The sequence below is a fragment of the Aotus nancymaae genome, unplaced genomic scaffold (assembly GCF_030222135.1).
Source record: "Aotus nancymaae isolate 86718 unplaced genomic scaffold, 86718_ANA_hifiasm-v0.15.2.pri h1tg000057l, whole genome shotgun sequence".
NCBI classification, from domain to species: Eukaryota; Metazoa; Chordata; class Mammalia; order Primates; family Aotidae; genus Aotus; species Aotus nancymaae.
Genome location: NW_026988471.1, coordinates 9,282,274 through 9,307,334, shown reverse-complemented (window position 1 = coordinate 9,307,334; position 25,061 = coordinate 9,282,274). Strand labels below are relative to the sequence as shown.

The following is a 25,061-nucleotide window of genomic DNA, read 5'->3' as shown; positions in this document are numbered from 1 at the left end:
ACAAATGTAGCAGATTTTAAAATGTTCTCTCAAAGTGGAAAGAACATAGGCTCTGGCATTCCTCTCACTGAAGCAGATCTAATGACAAGTTTTGGGAAAGTGTTGGAATCAAGAGCAGCCAGAAAAATTGGTTGCCCTGGGAGGTGAACACAGGGAGCTGAAGATGTAGTTAAATGTGAGTCACATGACTAGCTTCTACTTAGGCAGAAGCAAAACATGTGTTTCTTTAAATGATTAAACTGAGTTGAATTCAAGAAAAATCTCGTTTCCTTCTAAATGTTGTTGTTCTTAAGGGTTTTAAAGAGTTTCAAGATGAGACTTCTTTTCTTTTCTTTTCTTAAAGACGGGGTTTCACCATGTTGGTCAGGCTGGTCTTGAACTCCCGACCTCAGGCGATCCGCCCGCCTTGGCCTCCAAAGTGCTTGGATTATAGGTGTGAGCCACCATGCCCGGCCTGAGATTTGTTTTCTTAAAGTGAAAATTTATATCAATAGCTTCCAAAGGAGACACATCTGTGGACTTAGAGCACCCAGATGATGTTATTGGGAAAGTTCAGCCGAAATTCCATTTTCACAATTATTCTGGAAATAATTCTTTGGCCCCATGTCCTATACCTGGATGGTTAAGACAGCACATCAAAAACAAATAAAAAAACAAAAACAAAAACAAAAAAATGGAGGGGGAGCCTTGGCATGGTGGCTCACACCCGTAATCTCAGCACTCTGGGAGGTCGAGGCAGGTGGATCACCTGAGATCATGAGTTCAGGACCAGCCTGACCAACATGGTGAAACCCCATACTCAACTAAAAATACAAAAATTAGCCAGATGTGGTAGTGTGCACCTGTAATCCCAGATACTCAAAAGAGGCTGAGGCAGGGGAATTGTTTGAACCAGGGAGTTGGAGGTTGCAGTGAGCCGAGATCATGCCACTGGACTCCAGTCTGCGTGACAGAGAGAGACTCCATCTCAAAAAATTTTTTTCTTTTCTTTTTTTTTTCATTTGTTTTCTCTTTTTTTTTTTTTTTTTTTTTTTTTTTTTTTTTTTTTGAGACGGAGTTTCGCCCTTGTTACCCAGGCTGGAGTGCAATGGCGCGATCTCGGCTCACTGCAACCTCCGCCTCCTGGGTTCAGACAATTCTCCTGCCTCAGCCTCCTGAGTAGCTGGGATTACAGGCACGCGCCACCATGCCCAGCTAATTTTTTGTATTAGTAGAGACGGGGTTTCACCATGTTGACCAGGATGGTCTCGATCTCTTGAACTCGTGATCCACCCGCCTCGGCCTCCCAAAGTGCTGGGATTACAGGCTTGAGCCACCGCGCCCGGCCATTTGTTTTCTCTTTTATTGAGACAGAGTCTCTTTGGTCGCCTAGGCTAGAGTGCAGTGGTGAGATCTCAGCTCACTGCAACCTCTGCCTCCCGGATTCAAGCGATTCTCCTGCCTCAGGCTCCAGAGCAGCTGGGACTATAGGTACCCTTCACCACGCCAGGCTAATTTTTGTATTTGTAGTAGAGATGGGGTTTCGCCATATTGGCCAGGCTGGTCTGGAACTCCTGACCTAAAGTGATATGCTTGCCTCGGCCTCCCAAAGTGCTAAGATTACAGCATTATTTATTTATTTATTTATTTATTTATTTATTTATTTATTTATTTATTTGAGACAGAGTCTAGCTCTGTTGCACAATCTCGTGGCACGATCTTGGCTCATTGCAACCTCCGCCTCCTGGGTTCAAGTGAGCACATCTGGCTAATTTTTGCATTTTTAGTAGAGACGGTTTCACCATGTTGGCCAGGGTGGTCTCAAACTCCTGACCTAAAGTGATCTGCTCGCCTCAACCTCTCAAAGTTGGGATTACAGGCGTGAGCCACCACGTCTGGCCAGATCATAAATACTTTCTTGTTCTCTCTTAATAAAAATAAATGGATGTGGATTTGAGTCCCATTTTTATTCCATTTTCTTAGGCATATGGTTTTTTTTTTTTTTTTTTTTTTTTTTTTTTTTTTTTTTTGAGACGGAGTTTCGCTCTTGATACCCAGGCTGGAGTGCAATGGCGCGATCTCGGCTCACCGCAACCTCCGCCTCCTGGGTTCAGGCAATTCTCCTGCCTCAGCCTCCTGAGTAGCTGGGATTACAGGCACGTGCCACCGTGCCCAGCTAATTTTTTGTATTAGTAGAGACGGGGTTTCACCATGTTGACCAAGATGGTCTCGATCTCTTGACCTCGTGATCCACCCGCCTCGGCCTCCCAAAGTGCTGGGATTACAGGAGGCATATGGTTTTTAATGTCTACCTCTGAAGTGGGAAAATAGTAAAATTTCAAGTCTGTGGTTGGGAAAATTTAGTCGAAATTCTGTTTTCGCAGTTATTCTGGAATCCAATCAGTATCAGAGTTAATGTCAAGTCAAGATAGGTGAGTTAAACCCAGGACTTTTGAATTGCTCTGCCTTGGAAAGGCTGGAATTTAAAGCAGGGAGGGCAAGGGAAGGAAGTAATCACCTCTAAGTAAAATACAGGACCAACCAACAGGAAGGCTCGCTGGGTTTGAATCCGACAGCTTTGGAGCGTTTTGTATTCTTCTGGGTTGTGGTTAGTTCACTTAAAAAGAAAAGCGGTTAAGGAAAAAAAAAAAAAAAAATTCAAGACCAAAAGCTAGACTTATGACCACCAGCTACTGGTATTTCCTTTTGCTTTTCTCCTGGGGCTGGGGGCGGGGTTGTTTTCTGTTTCTCCCTCATTTTAAAAGTTTTTCTTACCCAAAAGTAATTACTATTTGCGGGTTTTGATGAGGCTCAACCTTCACACATCCAGTCTCCGCTGGGGCTACAGAGGGAAGGGGAAGGCCGGAGGGGACCGCCGGTGACGGGAGGATCGCCCCTTCCCCCTCGGGGCATCTCAGGCCTGGCGGACACTGAAAGGCCGGGGCGCACTGAGGGCCGGACCCCGCGAAGGCAGCGCGCGCAGCCCTCGGGATCTTACCCCGGCTCACCCCGTGCATCGCCAGGGGGCTCAGGCGCTGGGAAGTCCCCCCATGCCCCCGTCGCCTCCCACGGGCCGGGCGAGCGTCGTCTGGGGACGACGTTTCCATAAATGAACAAACCCGGCCGGGGCCCCCATCGTGTCCAGCTCTTCCACGCGGCTGGGACAGGGCCGACCGGAGGGCGGGGACTGAGAGGGCCCGTGGGCGGGACTAGGGGGACGGCGAGGGGAAACCCGGGAGGGGAGGTCGCGCCCACACCTAGTGCCCCTCGCCCGGGTCTCGGGCCCGCCCCTCCCTAGGGCCGGTTGCGCCCCCGCCCTCCCGGGACGCCCGTGCAGCCACCGCCTCGCCCGCCCCTCCCCTGCCTCGCCCGCCCTCCCCAGGCCCGCACGCCAGCCCCGGCGCCCTCGCCTCCGGCCGCGCCTGCTTTCCCGGCCTCGCCCCGCGCTCCCCCTGCAGCCCGCCCCGACCGCACCCCCAGCGTCCCCGCCCCCGGCCGCGTCCCCGCACGAGGCCTGCTCGGCGGTCCCGGGGGCGGCGGGAGCGCCATGGGCAGCGGCAGCAGCCGGAGCGGCCGGACCCTGAGGCGGCGGCGCAGTCCTGAGAGCCTCCCCGGGGGGCCCGGTGCGGCAGTTCCCGAGGGCGGGACTGGGCGGCGGGTGCCGGCGGCGGCGGCCGAGACCCCGGGGGCAGCCGCGGAGGAGGCGCCCGGCCGCGACCCCAGCCCCGAGGCGCCCCCCGACGGCAGGGCCGAGACGCTGCGCCTGCTGGACCAGCTGCTGGCCGAGTCTGCGGCCTGGGTAGCCCCGGAGCCCGCCCCGCGCCGCCCAGCCCGGTCCCGACCCGCCGCGGGCGAGGGGAGCTTGGTGAGTGTGGGAGCGCGGGGCCTCGGGGGACGGCGGGGACCCCACTCGCCGGCTGCTCGTCCCCACCCCAGCCCGTCGCGCCGAACCCCCTCCCCGACCCCGGCCTCCGCGCCCCGAGCCCCCGGTCTCCTCCCTCTCTGCCCCGTCTCGGGCTCTGTGTCCAGGCCTGGGGTCGATCTCGCTGGGAGCGGCGGGGGCGGACACCCCTAGGTGGAGCGTGCCAGGCTATGGCTCCCCTCGGGCCAGCGCCCCCACCTGGCCTTCCCGGGCCGCCCTGGAACGGGGCGCGGGAGGTGGCACAGCCGCTGGACTGTGGCTCAGAAGCGCCTGCCGCGCCCACCCATCCGGATCCTCGCCTTGCTTGGCAGGCAATTCTCACGTTACTGCTATTTTTAAGATGCTGTGGAATCTTTTTTGCGCTTCCTATTCTCTCTCCTGGACAACTGTAATAACAGTCTTGCTGTTCTAAAAAACAATAAAAGGAGCCCTCTGGTTTGGCCACCGTCTTCGCTCCAGCAGAGCTGAATGAACAAGATCTTTAACATCCGCTCCCGGGCGCAGGGAGGATGCCAAGGGCCGCATCCTCCTCCCTGGCGTCCCGGAGGCTTTGCTTAGCAGCCGCTGGACATCAAAGGAGATGCCTTCCTGGGCGGCCACCGCACCCCGGAACCCTGAAAAGGCCCCAGGGAGGGCGGGGGAGCGGGACAGCCCCAGGCGACAATGCACAGAGCTCTCTCCCTCCTGCCTGGGTTCCCTGCTACCCTCCTTTATCATCTTTAAAAACAGCCCTAGGGAGCCGCAGTGAGGAGGGCTGAATTATATAACAAGATTCCTTTAAGACAACATCAGCCTGCAGTTATATAACACTGACAGTGGACAAATAGCTGAGAGATTTGGGGGGAATTCGCACAGAGCGAGGAGGCAGTTACTTTAAGTGTTCATTTTCAAGTGCTTTGGAAACTTGGAGGTGAAAATGAGAGGCAAACAGCAAGAGTGGAAGTTGTGCGCTCTGATTTGCTGATATTCGTCATGGTGACTGCTCATTCTTTCAGTCATTTTCCAGCTATTCTTTGAGCCCCGGTCCTGCTGTAGGTGCTAGGGAAGAGGCCACACAGCGTAGCCCTTGCCCTAAAGAAGTGTGCAGCTCAGTGGGGGAGAAAAGAGTCTCGGACAAAAAGTAGAAGGCAGGGCGTGGGAGATCCGTGTCCCAAGGGAGGCAGGTAGGCATTCCAGAAGGGATGAATTTGGAAGTTGTCCCGAATCTGGAAGGGTCTGTGGATATGAGCCAGGCAGCAAGTTCTGTGCAGAGCACACCTCATGCCTAATGTCAGTGGTGGCCGGGGCAGCTGGTGCCCAGAGCATGGGCCAGAGAGGTCTTAAGAGAGTATGCCAGGCCACAGTGCGCCATGCCAGGGGTATTCCACGTTAGGGAGTTTGGATTACTACGAAAGCTCTGGGCATCTGAAAGGTAAGGATTGTGACAGTTTGTGTTTTAGGAAGGTCACGCCAACTGCTGTGGGGAGGCTGAACTGGACAGAGTCAGACTAGAGATAACATGACCACCTTTGTGTGTGGGGAAGGGCCTGCAATGGTCCAGGTGGCCGAGTCCTGAACAGAGGCAGTGGCCGTGAGAGGCTTGCAGAGGAGATGGGCTCAGGAAGTGTTGAGGAATTCAGCCAGCTGCAGTTGCCCTTCTGGGTGTAAACCGTGTATATCTTTTTTTTTTTTTTGAATCGGAGTTTCACTCTGTTGCCCAGGCTGGAGTCCAGTGGTGTGATTTTGGCTCACTGCAACCTGTGCCTTCCAGGTTCAGGCAATTCTTGTGCCTCAGCCTTGAGTATCTGGGATTACAGATACCCGCCACCATGCCTGGCTAATTTTTGTATTTTTAGTAGAGACGGGGTTTTGCCATGTTGGCCAGGCTGATTTTGAACTCTTGACCTCAGGTGACCCGCCTGCCTTGGCCTCCAAAAGTGCTGGGATTACAGGCGTGATCCACCACACTTAGCCGACTGTGTGTATTTTCTGCACCATAAATATTTCTTGAATAAATGAGTGAATCCTAGAACCACAGATTATTTGAGCTATAAGGGAGGCCTTATGTCCAATTCATTATTTTCAGGTCCGGGAGACAAAGTCAAAAGATTGCAGCCTCATCATTGACGGGCTCTGAAGGTTCTGCCCGTACACTTGAGTGCAGAGTTCATGCTTTTATGCTTTATAGATGACATCTCTTCATTGACACTCTCACGTTTTATAGGACTCTGAGTTAACAAGACCCCATTGAGCTGGGAAAAACTTGGGAGATTGATGAGGCAGCATGGCAACCCATATGTAGAAGCTGGCCTTTCTTCACCGTGTTAGAAGGTTCCCAAGAACAGAGGAAAGGCTTGCTTGATTGCAGCTATAAATAACACTACATTTATTTATTTATTTACTGATGGAGTCTTGCTCTGTCACCCAGGCTGAAGTGCATTGGCATGATCTCAGCTCACTACAATCTCTGTCTCCTGAGTTCAAGCAATTCTCCTGCCTCAGCCTCATGAGAAACTGGGATTACAAATGTGCGCCACCACACCCCACTAATTTTTGTATTTTTAGCAGAAACCAGATTTTACCATGTTGGCCAGGATGGTTTTGAACTCCTGATCTCAGGTGATTCACCTGCCTCGGCCTCCCAAAGTGCTGGGATTACAAGTGTGAGCCACTGTGCCCGGCCAATAACACTACTTTTAGTTTCTTTAAAAAGAAAGGAGGAAAGGAAACCATTTATAGCTTCGTAACTATCTAACATTTTGGAGGAGAGACATATTCATCATAGGAGAACATCAAACTTCAGTGAAAGTTATTCTTTTAAGCACCCACATTTAAACATTTTAACCACTGTTGACTGGGAATGTCTTAGAGGCTGATTCTGTTTATCCCTGAATCATCATTCTGAATATTATATTTTGTTTTGTTTTTGTTTTTTGAGACAGTGATCAAAGAGGGAGCAAGGTGGCAGGCACAGAAACTGGAGTCTTGCTGGCGGGGGGAGCTTCTGCAGGCATCCCAGTGAGGCTTGGGGTGGTTTGGACCAGGCTGGCGGGCGGTGGTGAGGGGCAGCTGGCTTATGGACTTACTAGTGGGGTGACTGTGGGATGTGTGAGGAAGAAAGGAATCAAACGTGACCCCAGAGTTCCTGGCCGGAGCTGCCGGAGGGATGTGGCTGCCATGCACAGACACAGAAAATGTGGAAGGGGCAGATTTGGGGTGTCGTGAACCAGGAAGTGTGAACCAGGAAGTTGGTTTTCAGCATTTTAAATTTGAGATGCCTATCAGATATCCGAACAGAGATGTCAAGTGAGTAGATCTGTGTACGAGTTTGGCCTTCAGGGGAGAGATCAGGCTTGGAGTTAATTTAGGAGCCATTAGAACATGGGAGGATTTAAACCCATGAGATTAGATGGGGTCACCAGTGATGATGCTGCCAGGGTGCGCTTGTGTGAACTAACGTGGGATGAGGCCAGGGGTTGAGCACTTTGTTCGAAGGCTGAGGGGATGGGGGCGTCCTTTTTTTTTTTTTTTTTTTTTTGTGGAGAACAGGGTCTTGCTATATTGCCCAGGCAGGTCTGAACTCCTAGGCTCAAGCTATCCTCCCGCCTCTGCCTCCCTAAGAGCTGGGATTACAGGCATGAGCCACTGTGCCCAGTGAACTGGGCCGTCCTAAAGAACAGCCCGTAAAGCGGGGAGGGCCAAGAGAAGGCAGCGTCCAGAAGCTGAGGGAGGAAGGTGCGCAGGACGGAGGGCATGCTCAGCTCCCGGAAGTGCTGCTTGCTGCTATAATGCGGGAAGCCTGAGAGCTGGTGGTGGAATGGAGCCACTAGGAGGTCTCAGGGTCCTTGGTGAGAGATGGTCAGAGAGTGGTGGGGGCGCCTTGGGCTGGAGTTCATGGAGAACAGGACACAGGCGTGCGGGGCAGTCAGCTCTCGCTAGAAGGCTCCTTTTACAGCACGGCAGGAGTGTATGGTGGTAGGGATGACTCTGCTGGACACAGAATTCACCAGAAAATCTGTCCCAGAATGGGCTGGATAAGAGGTGGTTTTGAGCATTAGATGCTCTCGTGAAAATCGAAGAAACCCTTGGAGAAGAAATTTTGGTTTAATCAAGTAGACGTAGATTCAGTATTTTTATTTTTATTGTTTTGAGACAGAGTCTTGCTCTGTCACCCAGGCTGGAGTGCAATGACTTGATCTAGGCTCACTGCAACCTCCGCCTCTGGGTTCAAAGTGATTCTCCTGTCTCAGCCTCCCGAGTAGCTGGGACTATAGAAGCACGCCACCACACCTGGCTAATTTTTTTGTATTTTTAGTAAAGACAGGGTTTCACCATATGGGTCAGGCTGTTCTTGAACTCCTAACCTCAGGTGATCTGCCCACCTCGGCCTCCCAGAGTGCTGGGATTACAGGCATGAGCCACCCCGCCTGGCCAGATTCAGTATTTACTAGCAGGTGGTACTTCAGACTGTTTTCCTCCCTTTGCCTATAAACCTGGGCCACTCAAGATCAAGGGAAGTATGTTATCCGTGAACTTTTCTGATGCTGAGAATATAGCCCATTCTTTGCAAGAAAGTCTCAGGCAATAGTGTCCTCTCCTTAGGCTGAGGGACTCTGTCATCCACCATTTTGGGGAAATTTCCATTTGCTCTGGCCATGGAGCATCCGGATAATTTTCTTGCCTGTTACCCCAGCCAGGACTTCACGGTAATCCTGGCATGCAGCTGCTATGAGACGTGAAGGTGACAAGAGAGCAGTCGCAATGAGTGCCTGGCTGGACAGCAGCTCCACAGAGGGACGTCACGGTGATGGATAACTTGACAGACCTGCAGCCACACAAAGTCACCGTCCTGAAGACGGCGACTATCTGCCTGCGCTCAAGTCTGTAGCAAAGAACACAAAGTTGAATGGCAATGAGTGATGTTTCGATCCATCCAGGGTACAAGAAGAAAGCATGGTGCTGACCCCCAGAAAGCTCACAGCCGTGTTGGGAAGGGGGCATAAGTGAGCGTGGAAGCGTGTGGCAGACGCACGCTCCGGTGAGTGCGCACGCGGAGGCTTCGGACTGCCGCCCGAGGCAGAAGTCTTCCATGAGTTGGTTCTGAAGGATCACTAATGTGTTCCAGCAGTTGACAAAGGGCAGAGCATTCCGTAAAGAGAAAACAATGTGTAGAAAACCCCAGAACTCCAGAAGCACTCTTTTTTTTCCTTTTTTTTTTTTTGAGATGGAGTCTTGTGTAGTCTCAGCTCACTGCAACCTCTGCCTCCTGGGTTCCAGCGATTCTCCTGTCTCAGCCTCCCGGGTAGCTGGGACTACGGGTGTGTGCCACCACACTTGGCCAATTTTTGTATTTTTAGTAGAGACAGGGTTGGCTGTCTCTTGTTGGCCAGGGTGGTCTTGAACTCCCAACCTCAGATGATCCACCCGCCTCGGCCTCCTAAAGTGCTGGGATTACAGGCATGAGCCACCATGCCTGGCCCAGAAGCGTTTCTGAATAGCCTGGAGTTTATGTGCCATTCAGCCAGGCGATGTCAGAGAGCAGAAACCAATGAGACGGGTTTGGGTCACATTTTCACAGGATTCCAGGCTAATAGGTTGAACTGTCCTGTTCTGTGTTTTATTATTTTAAAATGTTTATTTTAAAAATGAGAAGAGGTAACTCACAGGCACACAAGGGGACATGGAAAAGGTAGCTGCAAGGACAGTTTCCCTTCCACCTGTTTCCCGCCTTTTCCCCAGTTCCCATCTCCAGATCCAAGCAGCTTCTCAGTTTCCTGTGTGTCTTCCCACCCGTGCTATGGTAGGCTACACAGTGGCGGGGAGGCTACCAGGATTCCTCCCCCACCTGGGCTCCTGGTAAGAGGTAGAGGAGGAGGTGAGATGAGCCACCAAGTGTGACGAGCAAGGGAAAGTGAGTTTCTAGAAACACTCCACGATTCCCTGCTTGTGTCGTTGAGAAGATAATGCCATGAACGAGATGGGCCTAGTTTTGTACAGTTGAGTTCTGACTCTTAGCTGGATAATTAGCGTGGGCTGTCTGAAATTCCTGGCAACCGCGAAACCTGGTTGAAGCTGGCACTGTCACTTTGTGGACATCAGCATTTGGATAGCGGCTGATACCACACCAGAGTACAGTTGCTGAGGGAGAGCGTGTGGATGGGTGGGGAAGGATGCCAAGCCTGGAACATGGAGAACACCCAAAACTGAAGGAAGAATTGTCCTCTCTGGAGTTCTATAAAAAGAGTAGGATTTCAAGATGTGAGAAGCCCAGTGTCTAGAGGCAGAGGAGGAGTGGGCAACCTCAGAGGGTCTCTCCCTCCACGGTCTCTGGCTGCCGGCTGCGGTAGATGGTTAGAAGCCTGGCAGTGTCAGAGTCAGGGGTATAGCCTCACGCTCCCTGCCCCGCTGAGAGGCCATGGTGGCTGCTGCTGGGCACTGGGCACGGCAGGGTGCAGAAAGGCCATGGACAGGACGATGCTGACTCATGCTCTCCTTGAGAGATGCTGACCAAGAGCTCTTAGACTTGGAGCTTTGAGTCCCATAGGGCTGAGCCAGGCTCCAGGGAGGAGGGCAGAACAGTGGTCTGCACAGAACAGAGGCCCTTCTGCCCCCAAATGCCATGAGCCCATTACCCAGCAGGGAAGCAGCCCCTGGCCAAGGCCGCCGTTCTGATCCCCACTGAGCTCTGTTTCTTGATAATAAATGGCCAGACCACTGTCATTTCTTTACATTACTAAAATTTGAGATGACCTGAGCTTAAGGGACCTCAGATCCCTTTTTTTTTTTTTTTGGAGACAGAGTCTTGCTCTGTCACCCAGGCTGGGGTACAGTGGCATGATCTCGGCTCACTGCAACCTCCGCCTCCCGAGTAGCTGGGACTACCTGCACGCGCCACCATGCCCAGCTAATTTTTGTATTTTTAGTAGAGGCGAGGTTTCACCATGTTGGCCAGGATGGTCTCAATTTCTGGACCTCGTGATCCACCCACCTCGACCTCCCAAAGTGCTGGGATTACAGGCGTGAGCTACCTCACCCAGCCAGTCCCACTTTCTTATTTACATTGGAGGGCTTTGGGGCCCAGCAAGGTGATTGTCTATGTCACCTGGCAGGACTGGGGTTCAAACCAACTACAAGGGTGTGACCCTCACCTCACCCACACCGGCAGGGCCAGTGGGAGGATGCCTGTTTGGGGTCAGGCTGAATGCAGTTCACGCCCTGCTAGCACAGACAAGCCTCTCAGACCCTCAGTCCATTGAAAGCCTCTGGTCTCCCTTGCCTTTTTCTCTGTGGCTTTGGAAACACCTCCTTCAAGGCAAGGCCTTCCAGTTGAGAGGGGCCCTGGACTGGCAGCTCACAGCCAGGAGGGTTCCCAGAGCCCCTTTGGAACAAGTCCTTCTCATGTATAGCGATGCAAGACAGGTCTCAACACAGAACCCACCTTCCACTTCCCCTACTCCATGCAGAGTCCACCTGCACTGCTCCCACACATCTGCACTGCTCCCCTACACAGACCCCACCTGCACCACCCCCCCCACATACATCCCACCTGCACCACCCACCCCACGGACCCCACCTGCACCACCCCCCCCACGTACATCCCACCTGCACCATCCACCCCACGGACCCCACCTGCACCCCCCCCCACGTACATCCCACCTGCACCATCCACCCCACAGACCCCACCTGCACCGCCCCCCTACATACATCCACCTGCACCATCCACCTCACGGACCCCACCTGCACCGCCCCCCTACATACATCCACCTGCACCACCCCCCCACGTACATCCCACCTGCACCATCCACCCCACAGACCCCACCTGCACCACCCCCGCACATACATCCCACCTGCACCATCCACCCCACAGACCCCACCTGCACCACCCACCCCACAGACCCCACCTGCACCACCCCCCACGTACATCCCACCTGCACCACCCACCCCACAGACCCCACCTGCACCACCCCCGCACAGACCCCACCTGCACCACCCCCCCGCGTACATCCCACCTGCACCATCCACCCCACAGACCCCATCTGCACCACCCACCCCACAGACCCCACCTGCACCACCACCCCATGTACATCCCACCTGCACCACCCCCCCACGTACATCCCACCTGCACCATCCACCCCACAGACCCCACCTGCACCGCCCCCGCACATACATCCCACCTGCACCATCCACCCCACAGACCCCACCTGCACTGCCTCCCCACGTACATCCCACCTGCACCATCCACCCCACAGACCCCACCTGCACCGCCCCCGCACATACATCCCACCTGCACCATCCACCCCACAGACCCCACCTGCACCGCCCCCGCACATACATCCCACCTGCACCATCCACCCCACAGACCCCACCTGCACCGCCCCCGCACATACATCCCACCTGCACCATCCACCCCACAGACCCCACCTGCACTGCCTCCCCACGTACATCCCACCTGCTCTGCTCAGCTTCTGCTGTCTGCAAAGCCCTGCAGTGGAGCTTCCTCAGGGCACTGAGGACCCTGCCCCGTGTGTGGGGAGAACAGTGCCCTCTGGTGGTGAGCAACGGAATACGACTAGCAAAATTGTGAAAGCTGGGTCAGGTCCAGGAGAGCCACTGTAGGAGTTTCTCTACTGTACATGTTCAGGTTTCCTTAAGAAAACATAGAAAATCCAAACAAACCAAACCTGGGCTTCAAAGAAGAATGATTCTTTCTTTTCTTCTGAGATGGAGTCTCGCTCGGTTGCCCAGGCTGGAGTGTAGCAGCACAATCTTGCCTCACTGCAGCCTCTGCCTCCCAGGTACAAGCGATTCTCCTGCCTCAGCCTCCCAAGTAGCTGGGACTACAGGTGCACACCACCATGCCCAGCTAATGTTTGTATTTGTAGCTTCTGGGCTGGGACACTTTCAGGCTGCTTGGTGCCAGGTGGCTGCTTTAATTTTTGTATTTTTACTAGAGACAGGATTTCACCACGTTGGCCAGACTGGTCTCGAACTCTTGACCTCATGATCCGCCCGCCTTGGCCTCCCAAAGTGCTGGGATTACAGGCGTGAGCCACCGCGCACGGCCCCGCCTTAGCTTTAAGAAGTTTTCAGGCTGGGTTGGTGGCTCATGCCTGTAATCCCAGCACTTTTTAGGAGGCAGAGGTGGGAGGATTGCTTGAGCTCAGGAGTTGGGGCTGCAGTGAGCTATGATCAGGCCACTGCACTCCAGCCTGGGCAACAGAGAAAGGCCCTGTCTCAAATAAATGAAGAGGCTAAGTGCAATGGCTTATACCTGTAATCCCAGCACTTTGGGAGGATGAGGCAAGTGAATCACTTGAGGTCAGGAGTTCAAGACCAGCCTGGCCAACATGGTAAAACCCCATCTCTACTAAAAATACAAAAATTAGCCAAGCATGGTGGCACATGCTTGTAATCCCAGCCACTCAGGAGGCTGAGGCAGGGGAATCGCTTGAACCCAGGAAGCTGAGGTTGCGGTGAGCCGAGATCACGCTACTGCACTCCAGCCTTGGTGACAGCAAGACTCCATCTCAAAAAAAAGGAAAAAATAAAAATAAAAGAGGTTCTCTATCTCAGCCCATTTACAAAACAGTGCACGGAGTACGATAGAAGTCAGGGTAAAGCCACACCCGTCAGAGGGCACCAGGCCAGGCTGAGAGAGGAGGGAACCCCTGGGGAGCTCCTTGGCATTGAACCAAGTACACCAGGGCCTGGGAGGTGAGGAGGGGTGCACACGAAGACACTGTTTTCTCAATCCCTCCTCTCCCTTGCACTCTTCCTCCTCAGGAGGAAGCATTCATGGTGACCCTGAGCATTCATGGTGACCCTGCTGAGCATTCATGGTGACCCTAGAAATAGAAGTGTGTGACTTCAGGGTGTGTGTTTTGTCTTGATTTTGAATTTGAACGGGGGGCATGAGCTGTTGGATCACGCAGCCTCTGTCTGGCTTCAGTGACAGGCATCTCGCCACCTCCTGGGGCAGCGTCTCCCTCGCAGGCAGCTCTGACCTAGTCCCCCTGTGTTGAACACAACCCACTTCCCTCCAGCGCAGACACACTGAGCCCCGGGACAGGCGGAAGAAGTGTGGCCTTTTCACACATGAGCTCTGCAGATACTTGGGGCAGCTACCCTGATCGCTCAACTGATGTCATGGAAACTTTGGACATTGACAGGTTGCTTTCCGGGCCTATTACACATTATCCAGAAGTTTCCACTACCTTGCATTCCTGGGTTAATTCCTTTAGGCTCGTGAAACCTCTATCTTCTATGATTTAGAAAAAAAAATCTTTTAAAAATATTTTTTTCCCCAGAAAGGTAATACGAGATAAACTTTGAGTCTTTGTATGTCTGAAAATATCTTTCATTTGCTTTAGTACCTGATTAATAGTTTATTTGGTATTAAAATTCTGAGTTCAGAACAGCTTTCCCTTAACCTGCGCAGCCATTATAACCCTGGCTTCCAGTGTCACTGACGACCAGGTGAGGCCACCTGACTCTTGGTTTCTTGAACGTGGCCTGTCTCCACCTGCTCGGCCCTTCCTAGAGACTTAACTATTTAATTTTTAAAAATTAAAAATAATTATTATTTTTTGAGACAGAGTCTTGCTCTGTCACCCAGGCTGGAGTGCAGTGGTGTGGTCTCAGCTTACTGCAACCTCTGCTTCTTAGGTTCAAGCAATTCTCCTGCCTCAGCCTCCCTAGTAGCTGGGATTACAGGCACCTGCCACCACACCCAGCTAATTTTTGTATTTTTAGTAGAGACGAGGTTTCACCATGTTGGCCAGGCTGGTCTGGAACTCCTGACCTGAAGTGATCCACCCGCCTCGGCCCCACAAAGTGCTGGGGTTACAGGTGTGAGCCACCGCGCCCGGGTGGTTCGTCTTGATTATTCTTTCTGGCACTTTCCTCCTTTAAATGTCTGTGGGTTCTTTTATGACCATTTATACTTATGAATCAAAACTGGTTGACTAGTACATGCAGCTGGAGTGGGTTTCTTTGTAATCATGCACACGTATTTATGCTAAAGTTTTTCTTTTGAACAGAAAGAACTTGCAAGCTCTGAGAAGTTGTATGGTCATCCAGGCACCTCTTATGTTTGCAGCCTAAATTCTCATCACCTGGGTGGTCCAAAATACTTTACATTAAATCCTTTAAATTAAAGGATTAATTTAATATCCATTAAATTAAATTAAGCAATTTAATTTAAAGTGGTTTCAGGCCAGGGATGCCTGCTACATGCCTGGCAAAAGCAAATGCATCCCCTCTCCGGAGGAAGGCACATTACTCTCAGGCCTCAAAGAATACCCATAGGGGATTTTTCAAGGATGACAAGCTGCAAACGACAAAAAATAACCAACTCCTCAAATAAGCAAGTGAAGACTTAGAAGAAACAATAAACAAAAATATGCCAGTGAAGATCTCAGTTACTAAGATCACCAGACACAGATTATAATCAACTACGCTTATTACATTTAAAGAAAACACCTGCAAAGGACAAGGACTATAGAAAGTGACCTAGAAGATTTGAAAAATAGCCAAATAGGACTTCTAGAAATGGAAAGTACCATAAGCAAAATGAAAGATATCAATGGTATGGGTTTAACAGATTAGACAGAGATGAAGAGAGGATCGGTGAGATGGAGAGAGGGAGATAGAAATGACCCAGAACACAACATAGAGAGACAAGGGCCTGATAAAAGATAGCCAGAGAAGAAATTACAGCAAATATCTTATCCACTCACTATGTGATGGAAACTTTTCCTTTTAATAAAGAATTAAGCTGGAGATGCCTGGCATCATCACTTCCTTTCACTGTACTGCTGAAGGTCCCAGCCAGTGCAGAAAGGTTAGGGGGAAAATGTATAAGGATCAGAAAAGGAAAAATCAAATGGTCATTATTCCCAGATCATGTGAATGGGAAGTAAGAAAATCCAAAGAAATCCATAAATTATTAGAACTAATAAGGGAGTTCAGTAAGACTGCTGAGCACAAGATAAATTCATATATCTCTGGCCAGGCCCAGTGGCTCATGCCTGTAATCCCAGCACTTTGGGAGGCCAAGATGGGAGGATCATTTGAGTCCAGGACTTTAAGACCAGCCAGGGCAACATAGTGAGACCCCGTCTCTACAAAAAATGAAAAATTAGCTGCATGGTGGCATGAGCCTGTAGTCCCAGCAACATGAGAGGCTGACATGGGAGGGTCATTGAGCCTGGGAGGTAGAGGCTGCAGTGAGCTATGATCAGGCCACTGCACTCCAGTCTGGGTAACAGAGCAAGACCTGTCTCAAAAAAAACAAAAAAGAAAAGAAAATTTTTTTCTTTTTTTTGAGACTGAGTCTTGCTCTTTCGCCCAGGCTGGAGTGCAGTGGCGTGATCTTGGCTCACTGCAACCTCTGCTTCCCAGGTTCGGGCAATTTTCCTGCCTCAGCCTCCAAGTAGCTGAGACTACAGGTGCGTGCCACCACGCCTAGTTAATTTTTTGTATCTTTAGTAGAGATGGGGTTTCACCGTGTTAGCTAGGAAGGTCTCTATTTCCTGACCTCATGATGCGCCCGCCTCAGCCTCCCAAAGTACTGGGATTACAGGTGTGAGTCACCGCGCCCGGCCCAAGAAAGAAATTTTTAAAAAATGTAGTATCTCAGTCATTTCTGAAGCATCGAGCAGGTAGAAATTTTTATTTTTAAAAGATAACATTGATAATAACATTATAATTACCAAGTAGCTTCTAGAAATTGGTCTAAAAAGAGATATCTGGTCAGGCATGGTGACTCACGCCTGTAATCTCAACACTTTGGGAGGCTGAGGCAGGCGGATTACCTGAGGTCAGGAGTTCAAGACCAGTGTGGCCAACATAGAGAAACCCTGTCTCTACTAAAATTACAAAAATTAGCTGGGTGTGGTGGCAGGCACCTGTAATCCCAGCTACTCAGGAGACTGAGACAGGAGAATCACTTGAACCCAGGAGGCAGAGGTTGCAGTGAGCTGAGACTATGCCATTGCTCTCTAGCCTGGGCAACAAGAGCAAAACTCTGTCTCAAAAATAAATAAATAGGCCGGGCATAGTGGCTCACATCTGTAATCCCAGCACTCTGGGAGGCCGAGGTAGGTGGATCACCTGAGCAGGAGTTCGAGACCAGCCTGACCAACATGAAGAAATCCTGTCTCTACTAAAAATACAAAATAAGCCAGGCATGGTGTTGCAATGACCGTAATCCCAGCTACTCTGGAGGCTGAGACAGGAAAATCACTTGAACCTGGGAGGCAGAGGTTGCAGTGAGCTGAGATCTTGTCATTGTACTCCATCCTGGTAAGAGCAAAACTCCATCTCAAAAAACAAACAATAAATAAATAAAATAAAAGAGCTATTCATGTTATCTCTATAGGGAAAATGATAGCTTCTTAGACGACACTAGGAGTTCTAAATGAATAGATGGTCCCTATTTATAAATTTGAAGACTCATTAGTGTAAATCTATAAGTCCCCCTAAAATGATCTGTAGTTTAATACAACCCTAGAAAAATCCCATTTTCCCCTCAAATATAACAAGCTGATTATAATATATGTATATATGGTCCCTGATTTCGATGATTCAACACAGGACTTTTCTACTTTCCAATGTGCTCTTCGGGATATAACCCCATTGTAAGCCAAGGAGCCCCTGTACCTGGAAGTGCCAACGGCCAAGAATCACCAAGACTCTCTTGCAAGAAGAAAGAAGCCGGGAAGACAAGCTTTAGCAGACAGCAAGGCTTGCCTGACACCAGGGATGAGACGGGGTGGTTCTGGCCCGGCACAGATAGGCAAGTGGACTATTGAACATAGACTCCATGGCAGCTGCATGCTGTGTAGACACATCCTTGCCCTACGAAGAAAAAGCACTGCGGGGTGGCAGGGAGAGGTTCTGGGCAATGTTTAGAGTGGGGTCGGGGTCGCGCGGTTTCTGGAAGTGATACGGGTGTCCTCATGCTAGGTGACAGTGGGTCACATGACCCGTGGAGGTGACACACGGGGTGTCCTTATGCTAGGTGACACTGGGTCGCAATGACCCCTGGAGGTGACCACATGGGGTGTCCTCATGCTAGGTGGCAGTGGGTCGCATGATCCCTGGAGGTGACCACATGGGGTGTCCTCATGCTAGGTGGCAGTGGGTCACATGACCCCTAGAGGTGATCACATGGGGTGTCCTCATGCTAGGTGGCAGTGGGTCGCATGATCCCTGGAGGTGAGAGACGGAGCCCTCACATGGGTGGCCGTCTGGGAGGCAGTGAGCCTGGCCCTGGCTCTGCCACTTGCTCTGTGCATGAGCTTTCCAAGTCACTCTCCTCTTGCAGCCTCGTTTTCTCGCCTGTGCAATGAGTAGATGGAACTCGACTGCTCGAGATCCGTAAGCTCTGAGGCTTATGGATCCAGGATTGAAAGTGGTGGCCATCGTCTGTCCACACAAAGCCAAAGCCTCAGGCAGGCTGCACTGCTGACAGTCTTTGAATGCCTCGTTTCATCTTTCTCAAGGTGTCTGCAGAGCAGAGCACAGAGGACCACCTGGGGAGCAGCAGCGTCCGTGAGTAAGTACCAGGGAGGCACATCTCCCCGAAGCCACAGGTTCTTTTGGTTGACTCCAGCCAGCCTCAGAGCCCTCCTGCCCGCACCGTTTTCCTCCAGGTCCTCACGAGGTTTCCAGGGGCAGCTTGCTCTAAATGCAGAGCCCTAGTCCTTGAGGGAAGGTCCTGCTGTGGAGATTGCAGGAGGCCTGCCCTCTCACAGCAGCTTTGATCTCCTGTCTAAAAAAGGCCGTGACCTGGATCAGACCAGGGCTTGCCCAGCCCATTCCCTATTTGCGCCTTAACTCATTCAAACGTACTCAGGTGCTGTGCTGGGCACCATGGCCAGACCTAGGAACAAGGCACCGTCCTTAAGGAACTGGCAGTCCAGGGCCAGCTGTGGGCCCACGTACAGCTCCACTGCATGGTACTAGGAAACCACCCTGAACACCCTTGCCGGTAGCAGGCGAGGAGCTCATTTCCTCCTTTAAAATCCCCCAGCCCCAGAGCTCAGGCCTCGTCTGTCTGCTCCAGGGATGACTTTCTACCCCAGGCCAGTCACCCCCTTGGCTTGCGCACCTCCAACTAACGTGGCGACGGTCACTGGGAGCAGGTGATTGTGCTCAGATAAGACTGCGGGGGTGAAAACGGTTGGAAATGTTAGCCATGGTCCTTAATTACAAATGATTTCAGGACAGGAACCCTGCTGGACCCCTTATGTAACAGACACTGGGAGGTCCTTCCCTGAGCCCCACAGCGTTGCTGCGGGCTGCAGTGCAGGCGCTGGGACGGAGGCCCTGCCCGGGAGGGGCATGGTCTCTGGAAATGCAGGCAGCGGGCTCCAGGGGAGGTCAGAGCTGGCGTTTAAGATGGCTTGAAGGGATTTGAGTCACAGCACCAAAAAGCAAAGATGGCTTGAAGGAGCCGAGCCCAGAGTGGCTCATACCTGTAACCCCGGCACTTTGGGAAGCCGAGGTGGGCAGAGGTCAGGCATTCGAGAGCAGCCTGGCCAACATAGCGAAACCTCATCTCTACTAAAAAAATACAAAAAATGCAAAAAATAAAATTAGCCAGGAGTGGTGGCGTGCGCCTGCAGTCCCAGCTACTCAGGAGGCTGAGGCAGGAGAATCGCTTGAACCCAGGAGGCAGAGGTTGCAGTGAGCCAAAATCACGCCACTGTACTCCAGCCTGGGCAACAGAGGGAGACTCTGTCTCAAAAATAAAATAAATATAAATATAAATATAAGTATAAGATGGCTTGAAGGACGTATAGGGGTTTGCCAAGGAGAGAGGAAGGAAGGAGCCTTCTGGGACACAGTGGCATGTGGGTTGGTGGAGGGAATGGGGGAGGGAGGATTGAAGTGTGGGGAGGACCTTGAATCCCAGGTGGAAACAGCTGGGCATTGCTTCCCGGTAGAGTGCTGTGGTGGCTCTGGGCAATGTTAGAAGCCACTGCAGAGGGGGAGGCGGTGAGGAGGCCCACGCGGCTCTGCCCCTGCACTGTAGCCAGGGACTTTATAGTTTCCATCAGCCCAAGGAATTTAGGATTCAATCCTACCATGAACTGATTAGCTATTATTTCCTTCATTTATTTGTTTATTTTCTCTTTTTCTTTTTTTTTTCCCTCAAAAGGAAAGTAATTAGCTGTTATTTCTTCTGACCTTTACACACGCACGCTCCAGGACACCCTCACATTTCTGTTACCACCACTCACCAGTGGCATTCATTCATTCATTCATTCAGTATACTTTATTCATTCATTCGTTTGTTTGTTTATTTATTTATTGAGATGGAGTTTTGCTCTTGTTGCCCAGGCTGGAGTGCAATAGCACGATCTCAGCTCACTGCAACCTCTACCTCCCAGGTTCAAGTGATTCCCCTGCCTCAGCCTCCCAACTAGCTGGGACTACAGGTGCACCCCACCATGCCTGGCTAATTTTTGTGTTTTTTGTAGAGACAGGGTTTTGCCATGTTGGCCAGGCTGGTCTCAAACTCCTGACCTCAAGTGATCCACGCGACCAGCCTCTCAAAGTACTGGGATTACAGGCGTGAGCCATCATGCCTGGCCTATTTATTTATTTTGAGACAGAGTCAAGCTCTGTTGCCCAGACTGGAGTGCAGTGGCACAATCTCGGCTCACTGCAACCTTGGCCTCCTGGGTTCAAGTGATTCTGCTGCCTCTAGCCTCCCCAGTAGCTGGGACTACAGATGTGTGCCACTACACCTGGCTAATTTTGTATTTTTTGTATTTTTTGTAGAGATGGGGTTTCACCATGTTAGCCAGGCTGGTTGCAAACTCCTGGCCTCAGGTGATCCGCCCACCTCCGCCTCTGAAAGTGCTGGGATTACAGGCATGAGCCACTGCGCCAGCTAAAGCCTTTTCATTCGGTATACTTTAATGGGAGCCTCCCTGAGTGCCACCCTGGGTGTGGAAGTGCCCAGGGCTCTGCCAGCTCCTCCCTGGTGCAGACATAAGGAAGCAAGATCAGTGCTGTGCTCCCACCAGGAAGGAAGCCCCAGGTCCCAGCAGGCCTGCCCCAGGGTCCGGGCTGGCAGCATCTTCCCTGTACCCACTGTGCTTCTCGCTGTCCACAGCATAGCACCCAGCTCTCATGGCAGCTGCGGACCCTGCAGGCCAGTCTCAGCCCCGCAGCGTGCAGCTCTCAGGCACCAGCGCCTCACTCTGTGGCTGCGACAATGTCCTGTCCTTCAGTCTCCTTCCAGCATCACCCTCGCCCCCCAGGCAGGATCCTTCCATCAGTGTTTCAGGGTGCAGGTGCTGATGTCTGCAGCTGCCTCTGGGATGCATCCGAAAATCAGATGAAGAAGTAGATCAGTATGTGGTAAATTAAATACAGCAAAATTGAACCTAACTGTTGAAGTCAGGTGGCTGTGCCGGGGGCCCAGCTCTTGCCCTGAGTTCCAAGAGAGCCAGACGGGGACCTGGAGGCTGTGCTCAGAGCAGCAGTGGGGTGTGAATGCAGTGGTCAGAGGGACCTTTGAGTCCATCTGGCCCAGCCCCCGAGGCTGGCAGGTAGGGAACCAGGCCAGGAAATGGGAGGCGGCTGGCCCTGATGTCTGGCACATGGCAGAGTAGTCGGCGGTGTTCCCCTTGCCCCGGGTCCCTGGCTGGCCACGAGGAGGGCAGCATCCCACATCTGGCCATGGGCATCTGGCCGTGGGCAGCTGGCCTGCCTCTCCCAGGCCCTGTCAGCTGCAGACCTGCGCACCCCCTTTCGAGGCAGCGTCTCCAAGAAGCAGCACCCAGCCTGGCCAAGGCTTCACACCCTGCCCTGGGCTCCTGGGACTCCTTCCTGCAAAGGCCCGCACCTGTCAACACAGCCGTGGCAGGTCCGGGGCAGTTAGCACCACCCAGGTGTCCACACAAAGTCCAGAAGGTCTGGGAGAGTGGGACGAGCCGGCAGGGTCCAGGCTGGCAGGGCCGCTTTCCAGAGCCCAGGTAGCAGGAGCAGGGGCTAAGGTCTCCGTCCCTTTCAGCTGGGCTGCCAGGTGGGCTGAGGGAGTGGCAGGATCCTGAACGTGTGGTTCCACAGAATGAGCAGCTCCTGTGAGACCCCAGAGGGCACAGGACCGATGTCGGCACACGGACAAAGTGACCTTAATTCCCTTATTTTTATTTTATTTTAATTTGGACAGAGTCCTACTTTGTCACCCAGGCTGGAGTGCAGTGGCTCATTCTCAGCTCACTGCAACCTCCACTTCCTGGGTTCAAGCCATTCTCCTGCCTCAGTCTCCCGAGTAGCTGGGATTACAGGCACCCACCACCCCAGCTGGCTAATTTTTGTATTTTTGGTAGAGACGAGGTTTCACCATGTTGGCCAGGTTGGTCTCAAACTCCTGACCTCAAGTCATCTGCCCACCTCAGCCTCCCAAAGTGCTGGGATTACAGGTGTGAACCACTGGGCCTGGTCGTAATTCCCATGTATTAAGGCTGTGGTGCGCTGGATTCCACGTCACATGCTGCCCACGCATTGTCTTATACCTCAGAACAAACTCATGAATCAAGTTGCGTGCCGGAGAAAAAACAGGCTGGCCTTGCCTCGGGTTGCCGCGCAGGTGAGCCACAGAGCCAGGATTCAAGCTCGGGTCTTCCCAGGCCAGAGTCCGCCCTCCCTCAAACAGGGCAGGTGCTGGCGTCCACTCAGTGCAAGGGCTCGGCATTGTGGCTGCTGGTGGCTGTGTGCTGGGTGAGAGAGCCACAGGGTGTCCCAGGGCAAAGGTTTTCAGTTTGGGTTTCAGGATGGGCCCACTGGTGGCCATGGTGGTACCCAGGGGAGACGAGTGGGAGGGCACCTCCTGCCTGCTGATGGCCCTGCCTATTTCTCACCCACAGAGTCCCAGGCAGCAGTTGCAAGAGGCCGGCCACCATCTCCTACGACCACGCGGAAGAGGGGCTGATGGCGAGCATCGAGCGGGAGTACTGCCGCTGAGGACAGCGCCCCGGCCCCCGGCCAGGCCTCAGCGGCACCTGCTGGCTGGGTCTCCCTCCGCTGGCCCAGAGCTCTAGCAAAACACAGTCACTCCCGGAGACTTCAGAGCTGACCTTTCAAATTCATTTTCAGACAGTGCCGCCCTGGGCCAGCTGCTGGCGGTCACGGTTGCTGAGGGGGTGGTGATCAGCTGTGCAGACCGCGTCAGGAGGCAGGTGGTGCTGACCCACAGGTGCGTGGGCCGGGCCGTGGGCGCCTCCTCCCCACTGCGGGGAACCTGCCAGCTTCTTCTGGAGCCTGAAGTGTGTGCCCCTCTTGGTTGCCCGCTCTCCACAGTGGGGAGGGCTCACAAGGCATGAGGGAGACAAGCGAGCCCCTCCTGGCATCCGTGCCACAGCATTTCTGGAAGGTTCTGCTGTGGAAGGTGCAGCTGTGCTGCTCCCTCAAGCCTCAGGCCCATCTCTCCAGGTGAGGCCAAGTCAGCTTAGTGCTTCTTAACTCCCCAAGGAACAGCCTGGGGGTGCTGCTGGGCCGGGCAGCGCCTGAGGTTCTGTGTGTCTAACCAGCTCCCAGCCCAGGCCCAAGCTCCGAAGCCCCCGCCACACTTTGAGCAGCGAGGACCCCAGCTCTGATCCTAGCCCTTGACGGACTTGCAGTGGGAGGTAGGGTTCATCACTGCCTCTCTGGGCCTCAGTTTCCCTCTCTGGAAAATCAGCTCTGGCAGCTCTGGGAGGCCACCCCCAGCTCTGACAGTCTGGAACTGCGCCAGTCCAGGCGGCCACGGCGGTTCCCCCGCCCTAGTACAGCACGGCCCTGCCTTCCCTGTGGGGAGCCAGCGCCCAGGTCCCACGGGGGGAGGGTCTGCCTGCCACTGGCTTTCCAGTTCTCCCTTTCGCAGGCAGCCTGGCCAGTGCCTTCGGGGCTTTTAAATTCTCTTCCCGCCTGGGTGGAAGGTGGGAAACCACAGCAATGAGGCAGGAAGAGCCTTGCAATGTTCCTGGTTGCAGATGGGGAAACTGACCTGCCCAGGACGCCCTTGGAACAGGGGCGGAGCTCCAGCTGGAGGGGGCGCCTGTGTGGGCCGGCAGGTCTGGGGCTTGGGCCCAGGTGCAGGGACAACTCCGAGGAGAACTGCAACTGCGGGGAGAGTAGCAGTCCAGGGAGGCAGGAGGCAGGAGGCAGGCTCCTCCCCAGCAGCCTGTGAGGGCATCGGGACAGAGGGGGAAGGAGGGAACAGCGGCAGCTTCTACTGAAGCCATTACAAGCCTGGTTATCTGGCTTGACCAGCCAGCACGGTGCCCCTCGCCCCCCGCCCCAGGCATCCTTGGTTTCCTGAGAAGAGCTCCAGCCCTCAAGTCCTGAGAACATGGCAGAGCAGGAGCATCTCGGGAACCAACAGCCAGCTCCTTGGCACTGTCCCCAGACCCACAGGCCTGCTGTGGCCATCAGCAAACAGGCATTTCCTTGACCTTTTAATTGAGAGTGCCTTTGACCAGCTGTTCACAGCTAGGAAACTCCAACTTTAAAGTCGGAGCTTGCAGCTTGCAGCGGCCCCCTCAAGGGCATGGCTCAAACCCTCCCCAGAGCCAGACACCACTGCTCATCCAAGCCCAACCGTTTCTTTTGATATAAAGATGGAAGTCATTACTATATTTTAATAATAATGCAAATACGTCTTTTAAAATAAGTTAACATTTTATTTCTTACCACCAAATGAATCAGGCTTTGAATTTAATCACATGAATGTTTATAATTTTATGCCATTTTGTTAAAATGGGACGCTTTCAATCGGTTTCCAAGAAAAAGATGATGCCTCCGCATTTTCTGGTGGAAAACGTGTAATACCCTCAATGAGATCAAAGTGTTAGGGGAAAAAATAATTCAAAAGTCGTTACAAGCTACGTCAGTGTCAAAGTAAATGCACTTCATCAATGCTAAGAAGTCACAGGAATTGTTCTCAGGTGTTTTAAAAAGTTTTTCCTGAATTCAGGAAAAGTGTCTTCTGAACAGCAGCTAACCAAATAAAGCAGTGTACGTGTACTGCAGCTGTAGGTGAAATAAAAATTTTTAAAAAGAGCAAATAAAATGATGTGTGCCGGCCATTTGTGCCAGTCCTGTCTCTGTCCCTTGAGACGGAGGGGCTGTGCCTGGAAGCGGAGGGTGGTCGTCGCTGCAGCCTGCGGCCTGGCCCGAG

General features: G+C 52.7%; 1 protein-coding gene across 4 annotated transcripts; it reads left to right on the top strand.

Moving 5' to 3' along the window:
* The first annotated feature begins 3,526 nt into the window (after positions 1 to 3,526).
* Positions 3,527 to 24,932, top strand: CYS1 (cystin 1). Of its 4 annotated transcripts, XR_010337885.1 has the most exons (4): positions 4,196 to 8,918; positions 17,477 to 17,678; positions 18,388 to 18,440; positions 22,771 to 22,806. XR_010337885.1 is itself a non-coding variant. In XM_064363842.1 (3 exons), the coding sequence occupies exons 1-3, from the start codon at positions 3,527 to 3,529 to the stop codon at positions 22,865 to 22,867; spliced, it is 468 nt and encodes a 155-aa protein (XP_064219912.1). In that variant the 3' UTR covers positions 22,868 to 24,932. The 4 variants fall into 4 exon arrangements, 1 of the variants encoding a protein (XP_064219912.1); XM_064363842.1 differs by lacking the exons at positions 4,196 to 8,918; positions 17,477 to 17,678 and adding an exon at positions 3,527 to 3,844 and having other exon boundaries at positions 22,771 to 24,932; XR_010337884.1 differs by having other exon boundaries at positions 17,477 to 18,440; positions 22,771 to 22,816.
* The last annotated feature ends 129 nt before the right edge of the window (positions 24,933 to 25,061 follow it).

What these genes read in the sequence shown, in the direction of transcription:
- CYS1 (XM_064363842.1), top strand. Translation starts at nt 3,527, where the DNA reads ATGGGCAGCGGCAGCAGCCGGAGCGGCCGGACCCTGAGGCGGCGGCGC. An exon ending in CCGCGGGCGAGGGGAGCTTG is followed by an intron (nt 3,845 to 18,387) that starts GTGAGTGTGGGA and finishes ATCTTTCTCAAG; the next exon opens with GTGTCTGCAGAGCAGAGCAC. An exon ending in GGGAGCAGCAGCGTCCGTGA is followed by an intron (nt 18,441 to 22,770) that starts GTAAGTACCAGG and finishes TCTCACCCACAG; the next exon opens with AGTCCCAGGCAGCAGTTGCA.